Source organism: Gadus chalcogrammus, chromosome 1 (assembly GCF_026213295.1).
Source record: "Gadus chalcogrammus isolate NIFS_2021 chromosome 1, NIFS_Gcha_1.0, whole genome shotgun sequence".
In the NCBI taxonomy this organism is placed as follows: Eukaryota; Metazoa; Chordata; class Actinopteri; order Gadiformes; family Gadidae; genus Gadus; species Gadus chalcogrammus.
The window spans coordinates 5,566,924-5,580,778 of record NC_079412.1 but is presented as its reverse complement, the minus strand read 5'-3'; the positions used below and the strand labels follow the sequence as shown (position 1 = coordinate 5,580,778).

Below are 13,855 nucleotides of genomic sequence, written 5' to 3'. Positions count from 1 at the left end.
TATCCCCCATCCCTACAAGGCTAATGTTGATTGGTGATGATTCCTACCTTCTGTCTGTCAGGATACATCACCAAGTGTATCCAGCTGTACGAGACTACAGTGGTAAGACATGGCCTGATGTTGGTGGGGCCAGCTGGATCAGGCAAAACCAAGGTGAGTACTTCCACCCTGTGCATCCCTCCTCATTGTTTACATGTATAATACCCAGGCATGATTCAACAAGGTCAGCTAGTCAAGGGTACGTCCATGTGCTAGTGTTACCAGACACTAGGAGCTGCCATCACAGCCCTCAAGGGACAGCCGTCGGTGAGCGGTGGTGTGTACGAGGTGGTTCACATCTTCGTGCTCAACCCGAAGTCCATCACCATGGGGCAGCTCTACGGGCAGTTTGACCCGCTCACACATGAATGGTAAGCAGTGATTCCCTAATCAGCTCAAAAGGGGAAACATCCTTCCTACACAAACCCACATCTTGTCCCCTCGTAGGACTGACGGCATCCTTTCCTCCCTGATCCGTGGCGGGGCGGTGTCCATGAACGAGGAGAAGAAGTGGTACATGTTCGACGGGCCCGTGGACGCTGTGTGGATCGAGAACATGAACACGGTGCTGGACGACAACAAGAAGCTGTGTCTCAGCTCCGGGGAGATCATGAAGCTCACCGATGTGAGCCCTTCTTACTATTTGAGGAAACTCCTTGTTCCTGGTTATAGACTTTATTTCAATGCTTTTTTTCCATTGCGACTTTCAGTGAAGTCATATACATGTTAATCAAGAGCAGATAACGGTTAGGCAAGGATACCTACAGTTATGCTGCAGACATTTGAGATCAAACCTAGTAACTCTGGCTGGGAATCAAAGCCATCAGCCACTATACTATCCTGCCAACTATAGAGCAAAAATAACAATAATCAAGCATCAAAAATTGATGTTATTTAATCGTAACAAAGCAAGTATAATGACCTGTTTATTCGCTGCTATGACAGCATGACCTTCAAGGTGTTTCGGTTACGTCATGAGTCCTTCTCTGTCCTTTTGGGTGTGTTCTATGCAGGTGATGACCATGATGTTCGAGGTGCAGGACCTGGCCGTGGCATCTCCAGCCACCGTGTCTCGCTGCGGCATGGTGTACCTGGAGCCCAGCATCCTGGGCCTGACGCCCTTCACTGAGTGCTGGCTGCGGCAGCTCCCCGAACCCCTCCGAGCCCACACAGAGCAGCTCAGCTCCCTCTTCACGGCCTTCCTGCAGGTATCACTTCCACATCTAGCTCTGTGTTTCTCATCCTAATAAAAAACCAACTAGTACACATCTATGTCCATGACCACATATAGTTGGTTACATGTGGATCATGAATTTGTTGCCGTTGTAAGCATATTGGATATCCTCTGAAATTAGAAGATAATCCTTTGATGTCTGCTGAAATGAGAAATTGCTTCTATGTGTTTCAACAGGACTCCATCACTTTTGTGCACGAGTCAGTGAAGGAGGTCATCGCCTCAACGGACAGCAACCTGACCTGTAGCCTTCTGAACCTGATGGACTGCTTCTTCAAACCGTTCGTTCCAAAAGAGGTAGGTCTGCAACCCACCTCTGGTTAACTCTGTGCTGTTCAATGGCCATTTATGAAGAAATGATTCTCCAAGCTTGATCTAAAACACATTTGCAAAATAATTGTAAAGTAGTTTTAGTGAAACAGCAATGAGACCATGAGATCATGGTATGTGGTACATCACAGCGGTTTGAACGAACAACACAAAGAGGAGGCTACAGCTCAATCTCCACTCATCTCCTAATGTTTGGTACTGCAGGATGTGAAGCCCCCTCCCCAGCAGACACTGAGCCGCCTGGAGGAGCTGATCCAACCCTGGTTCATATTCTCTCTGGTGTGGAGCATTGGAGCCACCGGAGACGGGGGCAGCCGCCAGCGCTTCAGTGCCTGGCTCAGGGGCAGAATGGCTGAGGAGAAGGTCAGTTCACATGTGTCAGAGTGGTTTGCATGGCTGAAGGATGTGAAAGGTCTGGCGGAACACTTTACTAATACTGACACTGTCTCCTCTAGAGGAACACTGCTCATACTGACACTGTCTCCTCTAGAGGAACACTTTACTAATACTGACACTGTCTCCTCTAGAGGAACACTGTGCTCATACTGACACTGTCTCCTCTAGAGGAACACTTTACGAATACTGACACTGTCTCCTCTAGAGGAACACTGTGCTCATACTGACACTGTCTCCTCTAGAGGAACACTGCTCATACTGACACTGTCTCCTCTAGAGAACACTGTGCTCATACTGACACTGTCTCCTCTAGAGGAACACTGTGCTCATACTGACACTGTCTCCTCTAGAGGAACACTGTGCTCATACTGACACTGTCTCCTCTAGAGGAACACTGTGCTCATACTGACACTGTCTCTAGAGGAACACTGCTCATACTGACACTGTCTCCTCCAGATGGATATGTGTTTTCCAGAGGAAGGCGTGGTCTATGATTACATGCTCGATGATGCAGGGATCTCTAACTTTGTGGATGGACATGAGGATGACCAAGAGAGAAAGGTATGTCAACTACATTCATACAAATCAATTCATGAATATGAGTAGATGGCCGATATGGAGAGCGGCGTGCTGGTCCTTAGGTGCAGTGGGTGGGCTGGATGGAATGCACCCCCAACGTGGTCATCGACAAAGAGACAAGCTATTCTGACATAATCGTTCCCACACTGGACACTGTGAGAACGTCATTCCTGCTGGACATGCTCTTAGCAAACAGGAAGCCTGTGAGTATTAACGCCTTCTTCCCCAAATGATCCGTGGACGGGTTGAGCCCCTCCCCCCCAATTCAAAGATATTTTAAGGCATTTTAGGGCATAGGAAATAAGTCATGCATATGATACTCCACTGATACTAGATAGTATACAGATGGTATTCAATCTAAACCATGACATTTATTTCCGGCGGAAATTAAATCTTCCACTTATGCTGTGTTCTAGCTTTATTTACTCTTACCAAGTAGCATCCACGTTGACTTTTTCACCTGCACAACAATCAGCTGTTATCCTTCTTTCTTTTTCATTTTTTTTTTCGTTGCCATGATTACATTACAGCCCTTGCATTTGCGGAGATATACTCTTTTTACTTTTGGTATGTTATTTTCAGAAAGAACTTGTTAACTGAAAATATTAACTGACATTTGACCTTTCTGTCTCCAAGAACATTGAAACAACATAACGAGTTCAATTTTAGGTGAGCTCTGGGCCCAGTTTCCCGAAAGCATCGTGAGCCTAAGTGGTTTGTGAAGTTCGTCGTACGAGCATCTTACAGATTTCACACGGTTTCCCGAAAGCATCGTTGGTAACGAAAGTCGTGAAAACACTCGTAGCTAACGAGGGCTCCAGGGGTACTCGTAGGGTGCTAAGAGCATCGTTACTAAAGCCTCAGTGGAGACGCCAGCTGGACATCCGTGGTATTAGATGTGTTTTATTAAAACACATCCAATACCACTGAATGTCCAGCTGGAGCAATTTCGCAATACCCAAAAAACAGTGGTTACCGCCGATATATTAATCATAGACTAGGCTACTGTTAGATTTAAAACAGCAAAAACGAGACATGTTAGAAGTCAACAACAACATAATTTATTGCAGCAATTTAGAATTCCAAAAATACATGCGCAGCTGAAATGTACCGATCAAACGCCACGTCACAAGGCATATAATAAAATCAAATGATTCCATTTCTCTTGTGTCGGAGGTCGCTTTCGAGCTGCACTTGCTGTCTCCCTCTGATTTTAATTCAACCATCGTAGTTCAAATGTCCTCATATTGTTTAATGACAGAAGAATACCGTACATGAATCATGCTGAGACCAGCGGGTGTCTGAGAATTTCTACGAACAACCCTGACCATTGTTCATTTGCGTTTGTAGCCTACACTCAGACATGAACTCATTATTGCATGCGGGTGCCTTCATTCATAAAAAATTTAAAACATTCAGGAATATGCAAATTATTCTTAAGAGGTCTAGACTCCGTGCGCAGCCCCGCCTTCTCCAGTCGACAAAGAAAGCCCGCGCCGTGACGAACGGGGGATTTTGCTCCCTCAGTTTTACACAGGAAACTTGAGATAAGCCGGTGAAATCGCCGGGCGTGCCATGCCAAACCGGCTTGGAAGTGTAAAGAGGCCTATACATCCTCCTGCCCAACAATATGGGCAGGATCTAGACCAAGCTCTCCTAATCAGGTCAGCAATAGGCGTGTGTCAATGCCCAGCCTCTGCGTTTGAATGATAATGAATGCATTTTTTATGTTTCCACCAAAGATTCTAGACTAGAGAGTGCGCGCCAATCAATGAAACCTTATGCGGAATCAGATAAAGTCTGCTCTCTTTGCTGTGCAAAGCATGTTTCACAAATGAAGATAAATGTAGTTGTCACGCAAGCAATTTTTGACTTAAAGGGAAACTTGACCCATTTCCATTAAGCTTTGTATCGTTAGAAACCCACTCATATTTTGAATGGTCGTGCATCATTACCTTATTTTCTGGAGAGACTGGAGAGATCCGTATCGATCTCCAACACCTCCTGTTTAAGATGACGCAATATGACGATTTTTGCGTAGAAGTAAATAGGAAGTGTAAGAGGTGAGGATTCTCGTAAGACTACAAGCACTAGTCCCACTGACGCTACAGACCTATTAGAGCAGTGCCAGTGGGTGCGACTTTACCAGCAAAAACTAACATCCACAGCGTCTGAAGCTAAGCTAACAGAGGCTGTTGATAAAACTGAAGTACAATTGCGGAAGGTACTGGATCTGACAAAGAAGATGGCACCATGCAAAAGTTCACCATTTCGAAAGAAATACAAACGAGGACTAATTCACTGAGTTCACCAACTAATACTCTTCACTAGAAATTAGAGCTGTCAGTTAAACGCGTTATTAACGGCTTTAACGCAAACCAATTTTAACGGCGTTACATTTTTTACAATACAATTTTTTTTTTTTTTCTTTGGCTCAAAACAAAGAAGCAGTAGCCTGACTGATATGTTCAAATGACATTTGTTCAAAGCAGTTGTTTAATTGCATTATAGGCTATTTTTTTGTATCGTCCTGTTTTGATCAGTATATGCCAAAGTTGTTATCAATAAAAAATCATTTGCACAAGGCAAGCCGATGCACTTCACCATGTTGATAAGAGAATTAAAATGAGAAGAATTATGGGACAAAAAAATCAAGGGATATTTAGCATAGAAAAATAATTTGTGATTAATTGCGATTAATCGTGAGTTAACTATGACATTAATGCGATTAATCACGATTAAATATTTTAATCGCTTGACAGCTCTACTAGAAATGTTGTGTGAAATGGATTTTCAAGCAGTCTTATCAGCTTCAGCTTCAGCAGACGGTATCAGCTTGGTAGATGGAACAGCGAGGTGTCCGATATCTAAAAAGTCAAAAAGTCACTTTCTGCCTTTGCTTGGTCAAGACCACACCAAATTTGAATTTTATTTTATTATTCGACTACATATAGGACCCAATTTCAATACATATTCATGCCTCCACCGGTGAAATGCTCCTTTAAAATATGGAATTATTTGAGGGGGGAAAATGCTGTGAAAAAATATACGCCCAGTACGTTCAGGATTAGGACTGATAAAGTTTTAATATTCGTAGCGTTCATATTGTTGTGGTCTATTCCTTTCGTAGGACACTCGATACTTGATGGTGGGATATTTGAACCCGGTTGAACCCTATTTTACTGCGACATTCCTGCGTCTCCCCCTCCTACAGAGCCCATTTCAGCACTGTGTCAGTGGACAGTTACAAGCCTACGAACGTTGTTAGCGCAGTGCACCCGCGTTCTATGTTAAGAGGAGTTTCGGGAAACGCTCCAAAGAAATTTACAAAGGTTTGCACGAACCTTCGTGAGAATGATCGTACGAGCTTGGATCCACCGTTATCGGGAAACGGGCCTCAGGTTTCAATGGCTCTAGTTCATCTGAATGAAGGAGCTAATTTGTGTGTTGTGATTTATCGTTTCACCCCCTTAACCTTTGTTGTGAAGGTCCTGTGTGTTGGTCCCACCGGCACAGGGAAGACCCTGACCATGTCAGACAAGCTGCTCAACAACATGCCCGCTCAATACGTCACACACTTCCTCAATTTCTCGGCCCGCACTTCAGCCAATCAGACTCAAGATTACATCGACAGCAAATTGGACAAGAGGTACTTACTGGCAATATCACACAAGCTTCACTTTTATACTCATTATAGTCCAGTACATAAGATGACCTGAATTCCAACAATACATACTCTCCCTTAACTCAGCCTGTGTTTCTCTGTGGAGTGTATTTATTGATGAATGTGTGTACGTCTGTCAGACGTAAGGGTGTTTTCGGGCCTCCGCTGGGCAAGAGCTTCATCATCTTCATCGATGATCTGAACATGCCCATGTTGGAGACCTACGGCGCCCAGCCTCCCATAGAACTGCTCCGCCAGTGGATGGACCACCGAGGCTGGTACGACAGGAAGCAGATAGGTAAGACAGGAAGCTACATATCATTCATGCTGCAGGTTCCGTTTAAGCCTCTGGCTCAACTGAGCAAACTGGCGCTCGCAGACTACGGACATTGGCGCTCAAACCCGGTACCCTTCGTCTGGGTGTCAAACATCCTAAACACAAGCCTACCCGGCCCCTTCTGCTTGCAACAAGGAATGTAATTACCTATCTCCTGTTGCTATTACGTCCAACACAGGAACCTTCAAAAAGGTGGTGGACATTAACTTTGCGTGTGCCATGGGCCTGCCCGGAGGTGGACGCAACCCGGTAACGCAACGCTTCACGCGCCACTTCAACATGTTGTCCCTCACCCAGATGGAAGACGCCAGCATGAAGACCATCTTCTCTACCATTCTAGGGAGCTGGATGGGTGAGTAGTGTGTGTGTGTGTGTGTGTGTGTGTGTGTGTGTGTGTGTGTGTGTGTGTGTGTGTGTGTGTGTGTGTGTGTGTGTGTGTGTGTGTGTGTGTGTGTGTGTGTGTGTGTGTGTGTGTGTGTGTGTGTGTGTCCGTGTATGTGTGTGTGTGCGTTTGTGCGTGTGTGCCTTTGCGAGTATGACCATGCATGCATGCAGAGGTGAAGCAGTGATGAGTCTTGAAGCTTGCATCCTGTCTTGTCTTTCCCTCCTTCTCAGATGGACAGATGAGTCAGAAGGCACCAGGCGGTAAGGCAGGGAAAGAGAGGAAGCAAGTGAAGTGAGGGCATAGCATTTAAAATGACGCGAGCCAGTTTCAGCGCAGGGCGTTAACCACGTCTGTGGTCTACAATGGCAGGACAGGGGGTATAGGGGCTTTACAATCATTGATCAGGCAAGCTATTACCGTAGACTGAATAATTGATTGACAGTTGAAGATGCTCTCTAGACTCTCTCTCCCTCTTCATCTCTTCGTCTCTATGTTATTCACCAGTCCCTGTCCCGACCCTCCAGCCCCTGAACAGTCCTCTGGTAGATGCCACGCTGAAGGTCTACTCCACCATCACCTCTCAGCTCCTGCCAACACCCGCCAAATCCCACTACACCTTCAACCTGCGGGACCTGTCCAAGGTCTTTCAGGGCGTGCTGATGGCCGAGGCCTCCTCCGTAGAGGTACGTAGTCCAAGCGTTCAACAATGTATGGTATTAGGTGCTGGAATGAATTCCCCATGGTTAATGTGACTAGGTTTGACTCCCAGCTGGTAGGTTATGGGTTCTGACCTCAAGGTCCACAGTATACCTGAAAGAGTCCCTGGGCAAAATAATTAACCCACAGCTGCTCCTGACATACCAAACCAACGTCGAAGAAAAAACAACGACTGTTGCGTCACCTCGCATCGCCTGAGACTTGGCCAAAACGTTGCACTTGATCACACTGCACTAGAGACAATGGCCAACTAGCAAGGTCTGTATTTATCTTTTAAAAAAGGGACAACTGTGGCCCAGGAAGGCGGATGATACTACTAGACAATGGAGTTACATCCTGTATGTTGGAAATGCCTTATTATTCTCCAAATGTAAACCAATTTCAGCTTCCTTCAAAAACGATCTGTTTTGTATCATGTTGCTTTAAGGCCGCAGTCCCGAGTAGCCCACTCTGTTGCGATTGGTCGAACGCTTTGCGCGAGCGTCGGCAAATTCACAACCCAGAGAAGTTTTAAACATTACGGGTAGCCGGGAGGTGGGACTTCTGCACTTCAGCCCCTCCCACTTCACAGTCTGACATTCCATTATTACAGAAGTAAAGTTTCCCCCTGGCTCGGGCTTCGATTTTTCTAGCTAAGCAGACGTAAAACATCCGAGGGGTATTTCAGACGCACGTTCAAGTTAATTCGAACTACATCTAATTACAATGAAAATAGGATCTCTTATCCTTCTAATTATAACAAAAATACATTAACTTAAGGTGTATGCGTCTTTCAATGTAAATGCAAAGGAAAAGGTTCTATTGAAGCGTGTATCTTTGAACATAATTCTTTTAGGCTGTGGTGTTTGTGTTCGTGTTCGTGGTCAGAAAACAATATCGCTCCCGACTGTGGACGGCGTTTTCCTAATGCGGCCCCCTCCTCGGCTTCACATCCCTCCTACCTATATTGAGTTCCAAGAGGAATCTCAAGCCACCATTAAGAGTGCCAGAAGGGGGAGGTTATTTTCAATAAAATAGAAGTAAGGATAAATTGACCCTAACATCATGATATAACTCCTTTAAAGAGGAACCTAATCTGTTGATCCACCTTTGTAACATGCTTCAGCTTTTGTCCGTCAGTTTGGTTTTCCTATTCACAGATAAAATATGCATAAAATAATCAACTAAATAATCGAGATTGTGCGTTTTGCTACTACTTCATTGACCAAAACAAGTTTTATATTACAGTAAGTTGATTTACTAGTTACTGACTCCAGCACTGCTTTGATGATCTCCCCCAGGACAAAGTGCAGCTGCTCCGGCTCTGGTACCATGAGAACTGCCGGGTGTTCCAGGACCGCCTGGTCAGTCCCCAGGACAGGGACTGGTTCGACCGGCTCCTGCAGAGCTGCATGGAGGAGCTGGGCTGCAGCGTGGAGGAGGTGGTGCCCTCCAGGCCCGTCCTGTACGGAGACTTCATGACCCCCGGCACGGACAACAAGGTCTACGCACCCATGGACAACCAGGAGAAGGTATGATCTCCAATGTCTGGTCCTGCACAAATACGATTAACTGCTTCTAAAAAATTGTGCAGAAATGCTGTGCAAATTATAGAAATATGTATTTAAATAACCTGTGGTTGTAGTGTGTGTGGGGATGGTTTGGGGGTGGTGGGATCCTCCAGGTGTTGTAGTGTGTGTGGGGATGGTTTGGGGGTGGTCATCCTCTGGGTTTTGTCCCTGATGCTTCGGTACTGTTCCCCTGACAGACAGTAGCTCAAACCCTTTCTGGTCGGGGTGGCTGGGGTCCCTGATGATTCTGAGGGCCGTCTTGACCCACCGGGCCCTGTAGGTGACGATGTTTGTCCGTCCTCCCCAGCTGGTGCGCGTGATGGAGGAGTACATGGAGGACTACAACCAGGGCAGCACCAGCAAGATGAGGCTGGTGCTGTTCATGGACGCCGTGCAGCACGTGTGCTGCATCAGCCGCATCCTGCGCCAGCCGCTGGGCAACGCGCTGCTGCTGGGGGTGGGGGGCAGCGGACGGCAGTCCCTCACCAGGCTGGCCTCCCACATGTAGGAGCACAGCACACACACGCTCGGCTGCAAGGCTGTGTGTTAGCCTCTTCCAGACACTTTCCCCACACTTCCGCACGCTTTACACTGAAGCAGTGGTACCCTGCGGTGCCACTGCTTGGTTTAGAACTCCTGAATCGATCTTTCTTCAGGTGGAGAAATCCACAAACTTTGATACACACATGCTCTAAATGAATTGACTGGAACTGGATTGGTGCTTATACACTTCAATTAGTGCGTAAAGATAAAATATTCGTCACCTCTCAAGCTTTTGTTTATGAGCTGATGCTGATTTTCTCCTTATTGTGGTGGTCTATGTGTGTGTGTGTGTGCGTGCTTGTGTGAATGTGTGTGTGTGTGCGTGTGTGTCTGTTCGTGTGTGTGTGTGTGTGTGTGTGTGTGTGTGACTGTGTGTGTGTGTGTGTGTGTGTGTGTGTGTGTGTGTGTGTGTGTGTGTGTGTGTGTGTGTGTGTGTGTCTGTGTGTGTGTGTGTCTGCCCCTCAGCTCGGATTATGAATGTTTCCAGATTGAATTGTCTAAGAACTATGGTCAGACTGAGTGGAGGGAAGACATCAAGGGCATCATGCTGAAGGCCGGCCTGACCAACCAGCAGATCACCTTCCTGTTTGTAGACACACAGGTGTGTGTGCTGTGTGCTCACGTGCATTCATGTGTGTTTCTTTTTGTAATGCAGGCTACCAATACTGACTAATTGTTATGCAAAACAACTTAGCGAAGTGATAAAAAACCTTTTCTCATTGAGGGTTAGAACTGTTCCAGATATGCTTTTCAGCCTGTCTAGGAGTGATGGGTGTCTCTGATCCCCCCAGATAAAGAGTGAGTCGTTTTTGGAGGATGTGAACAGCATCCTGAACTCCGGAGACGTGCCCAACCTGTACGCGTCCGACGAGCAGGAGCGGATCCTCAGCTCCATGAAGCCGGTGGTGCAGAACGCGGGCCAGCAGCCCACCAAGGCCAACCTGATGTCCGCCTACATCAAGAGGGTCCGCAGCAACATCCACACAGTGCTTTGTATGAGGTGAACAACTCACATCAACTCTGCCTAGAACGCTTGTTTATGATTGTAAAGACTCACGTGAAGGTCCTAAGACCCCAAGGAGTAGACTCCTCCCACTCGCTCTCCAGGTTCATGGTTCACAGGGCTTCATTGCCATGGAAAATGTACATTTATGTTGCCAAAGCACAACAATTCAATAGGATAGAACATTAGAGCGAAAAATCAATTTTCTAAAAATGCAATGTAATAAAAACATTAATGTATATACAATGAAAAGAGAGCCTATGATCTTAGACTATGTGGTAATGGGCTAGAATCAGATGATTTTTCTTCAATGAGCTCTGTAAATCTCTCTTTCTCTGCATTTGGAGAACAGTCAGTCTTCTTAAGGGAGCCAGGTCTGTCTGTGGTGTCCCTTCTCGATGGCAGACTGTACCTGGTCAAGGATTTCTTTAGTTTAGGGTCACGGTAGTCAGGTATTCTGCAACTGTGTATTCTCTGTTAAGGGAGACATAGCATTGAAATTTACTCTGGTTTTTGGTGGATGTCTTCCAAGGTGCCAAATATTTGTCCTTATAATTTGGTTTGGCCCGTGGTGGTGGTTGTTGTGTGTTGGACAGAGTCCCAGGACAAGCCGGCTAAGGGGAGATTTTTCTGGGTCTGACATTGTGGGTGAGGGCCTTATTGTGGAGTGTGTTGCTGAAACTTTTGTTTACATTTTTAGCGCTCTCTTCTAAATTTTTATAACGATTGTATATTGTCTAATTCTGCTCTACAGGCATTATTATTATTATTATTTTCTCTGGGTGTGTGGTTTCCTGTGATGTTCATGTTTCTCTCTCTCTCTCTCTCTCTCTCTCTCTCTCTCTCTCTCTCTCTCTCTCTCTCTCTCTGTCTCTCTCTCACTCTCTCTCTCTCTCTCTCTCTCTCTCTCTCTCTCTCTCTCTCTCTCTCTCTCTCTCTCTCTCTCTCTCTCTCTCTCTCTCTCTCTCTCTCTCTTTCTCTCTCTCTCTCTCTCTCTTTCTCTCTCTCTCTCTCTCTCTCTCTCTCTCTCTCTCTCCCTCTCTCTCTCTCTATCCCCCTCCCTCCCCCTCCCTCTCTCTCTCTCTCTCTCTCCCCCTCCCTCCCCCTCCCTCTCTCTCTCTCTCTCTCTCTCTCCAGTCCCATTGGGGAGGTGTTCAGGGCCCGTCTCAGGCAGTTCCCCTCCCTGGTGACCTGCTGCACCATAGACTGGTTCAGCGCCTGGCCCCAGGAGGCGCTGCAGTCTGTGGCCACCTCCTTCCTCAACGAGCTCCCCGAGCTGGAGGCCAGCCCCGCAGCCATGATAGGACTGGTATGGATGGCTATGTGTGTGTGAGGGATAATGGGCTCTTTTGACAATGTCAAAGTCAGGAATTGTCTTGTACTACGTCAACATCGGTTTGTAATGTTAATGTCCTAGACGAAGTATGCACATTATACCAAACTTTCCTTTGCTATGAATTCTTCAGTTAAACACACCCTTAAAAAGCAACTTCAAATATCCTAAGCTTCCAAGCCATGTCCATGTCAGGGGCCCATACGTGGGGCCCTCCTGGGCCATTAATGCCCAGAGTATACCGGTCTCTGACCACGTTCTCCCTGCTCCCCAGACCTCCATGTGCGTGAGGATCCACCAGACGGTGGCGACCAAGTGCGGGCAGTACCTGGCCGAGCTGTCACGCCACAACTACGTCACGCCCAAGAGCTACCTGGAGCTGCTCAGCGTCTTCTCCTCTCTCATTGGCCGCAAGAAGCAGGAGCTCCACAGCGAGCGGCAGCGCATGAAGACCGGCCTCGACAAGGTCGGGCCTCACTGAAGCTCTGCACTGCATCACGTTTCCTCTTGTGTTGTTACGCCCTTCATAACTATCACAGCAGTAAACAGCCTTTCCTTGTTCAGTCGTGGCAGGTCCAAGTTCTTACTTAGCATCTTTGGATTCTAATTTAGAATAAGAGAAATAAATAAAGAATGGACTGTCAAGTACTCAAATATGCATAAGTGGCTCAAGGAGGGTATGTATATCGCACATGTGATATTGACCATTGAAAATGTCGAGCTATTACACGCATGTACATTTAAATATGAACTGCTTGCTGGAGTGTCCCTGCTTGGGAGGGTTGTTGACCGGGTGATGCGCGACGCTGTGGCTCCCCTCAGCTCCTCAGCACGGCCGACGACGTGAGCAAGATGCAGGAGGAGCTGGAGAACATGGGGCCTCTTCTGGAGGAGGCAGCCAGAGACACCGAGGCCACCATGCAGCAGATCAAGGTAGGAGGGAGGCAGATACCACCTTATTAACCATCCTGAGGGTCTCGTTTTAGGTCTTCTGCATAGTTTGCTGCTGCATAAGTTGTGTCAAATTCACCTTTGTAAAAAATTTCTATCTTGAGCGTTCCTTTGGACAAGGTTGTCCTGTTATGTGTGCGTGTGCGTGACACTGACACTCCAGTTCTTGTGCATTTTTCTTCATCCAGTAGATAATCAGGTCATGGCAATATGAACGAAAACCAAAAAGTCTGTATTGAGATAACTGATGTCTAGCTGTGCCAGTGACATGCGGGGGTGACATGTGACACCTGCTCCTACCAGGAAGACACGGTGGTGGCCGAGGAGACGCGCACGGCCGTGCAGGCCGAGGAGGCCAAGGCCCTGGAGAAGGCCCGGGTGGCAGGCGCCATCGCGGCGGACGCCCAGAAGGACCTGGACGAGGCCCTGCCCGCGCTGGACGCCGCCCTCACCAGCCTCAAGTCACTCAACAAGAACGACGTCACGGAGGTCAGGGGCCTGATCCGCCACCACGCCATGTGATGCACGTATTCACAAAGTCCACCTCGCTGTATAGGGGGCAGGATAGTCTCGTAGTTGCGTCAGATAGATAACCTTCCTTGTGATCAGTTGAATATATCGATCTTTCTGTAGGTGCGTGCGATGCAGCGCCCTCCACATGGTGTGAGGCTGGTGGTGGAGGCGGTGTGCATCATGAAGGGCATCAAGCCCAAGAAGGTAGCAGGCGAGAAGCCAGGAACCCGGGTGGACGACTACTGGGACCCGGGAAAAGCTCTGCTCCAAGACCCGGGCAA

At 47.2% G+C, this 13,855-nt stretch overlaps 1 protein-coding gene across 1 annotated transcript in view; it reads left to right on the top strand.

The window, feature by feature from the left end:
- The window catches only part of dnah1 (dynein, axonemal, heavy chain 1), a 47,831-nt gene that overhangs the window by 17,245 nt on the left and 16,731 nt on the right, over nucleotides 1-13,855 (top strand). The window contains exons 33-53 of the mRNA XM_056602229.1: nucleotides 62-153; nucleotides 256-410; nucleotides 487-664; nucleotides 1,053-1,247; nucleotides 1,451-1,570; nucleotides 1,808-1,966; nucleotides 2,456-2,560; nucleotides 2,641-2,781; nucleotides 6,067-6,227; nucleotides 6,383-6,540; nucleotides 6,758-6,931; nucleotides 7,424-7,647; nucleotides 8,962-9,192; nucleotides 9,539-9,735; nucleotides 10,240-10,375; nucleotides 10,566-10,774; nucleotides 11,915-12,086; nucleotides 12,385-12,576; nucleotides 12,933-13,043; nucleotides 13,365-13,550; nucleotides 13,695-13,855. The exon at nucleotides 13,695-13,855 is cut by the window's right edge and continues 31 nt beyond it. Coding sequence (XP_056458204.1) covers nucleotides 62-153; nucleotides 256-410; nucleotides 487-664; nucleotides 1,053-1,247; nucleotides 1,451-1,570; nucleotides 1,808-1,966; nucleotides 2,456-2,560; nucleotides 2,641-2,781; nucleotides 6,067-6,227; nucleotides 6,383-6,540; nucleotides 6,758-6,931; nucleotides 7,424-7,647; nucleotides 8,962-9,192; nucleotides 9,539-9,735; nucleotides 10,240-10,375; nucleotides 10,566-10,774; nucleotides 11,915-12,086; nucleotides 12,385-12,576; nucleotides 12,933-13,043; nucleotides 13,365-13,550; nucleotides 13,695-13,855 — 3,457 coding nt within the window. The remainder of the gene's footprint in view (nucleotides 1-61; nucleotides 154-255; nucleotides 411-486; nucleotides 665-1,052; nucleotides 1,248-1,450; nucleotides 1,571-1,807; nucleotides 1,967-2,455; nucleotides 2,561-2,640; nucleotides 2,782-6,066; nucleotides 6,228-6,382; nucleotides 6,541-6,757; nucleotides 6,932-7,423; nucleotides 7,648-8,961; nucleotides 9,193-9,538; nucleotides 9,736-10,239; nucleotides 10,376-10,565; nucleotides 10,775-11,914; nucleotides 12,087-12,384; nucleotides 12,577-12,932; nucleotides 13,044-13,364; nucleotides 13,551-13,694) is intronic.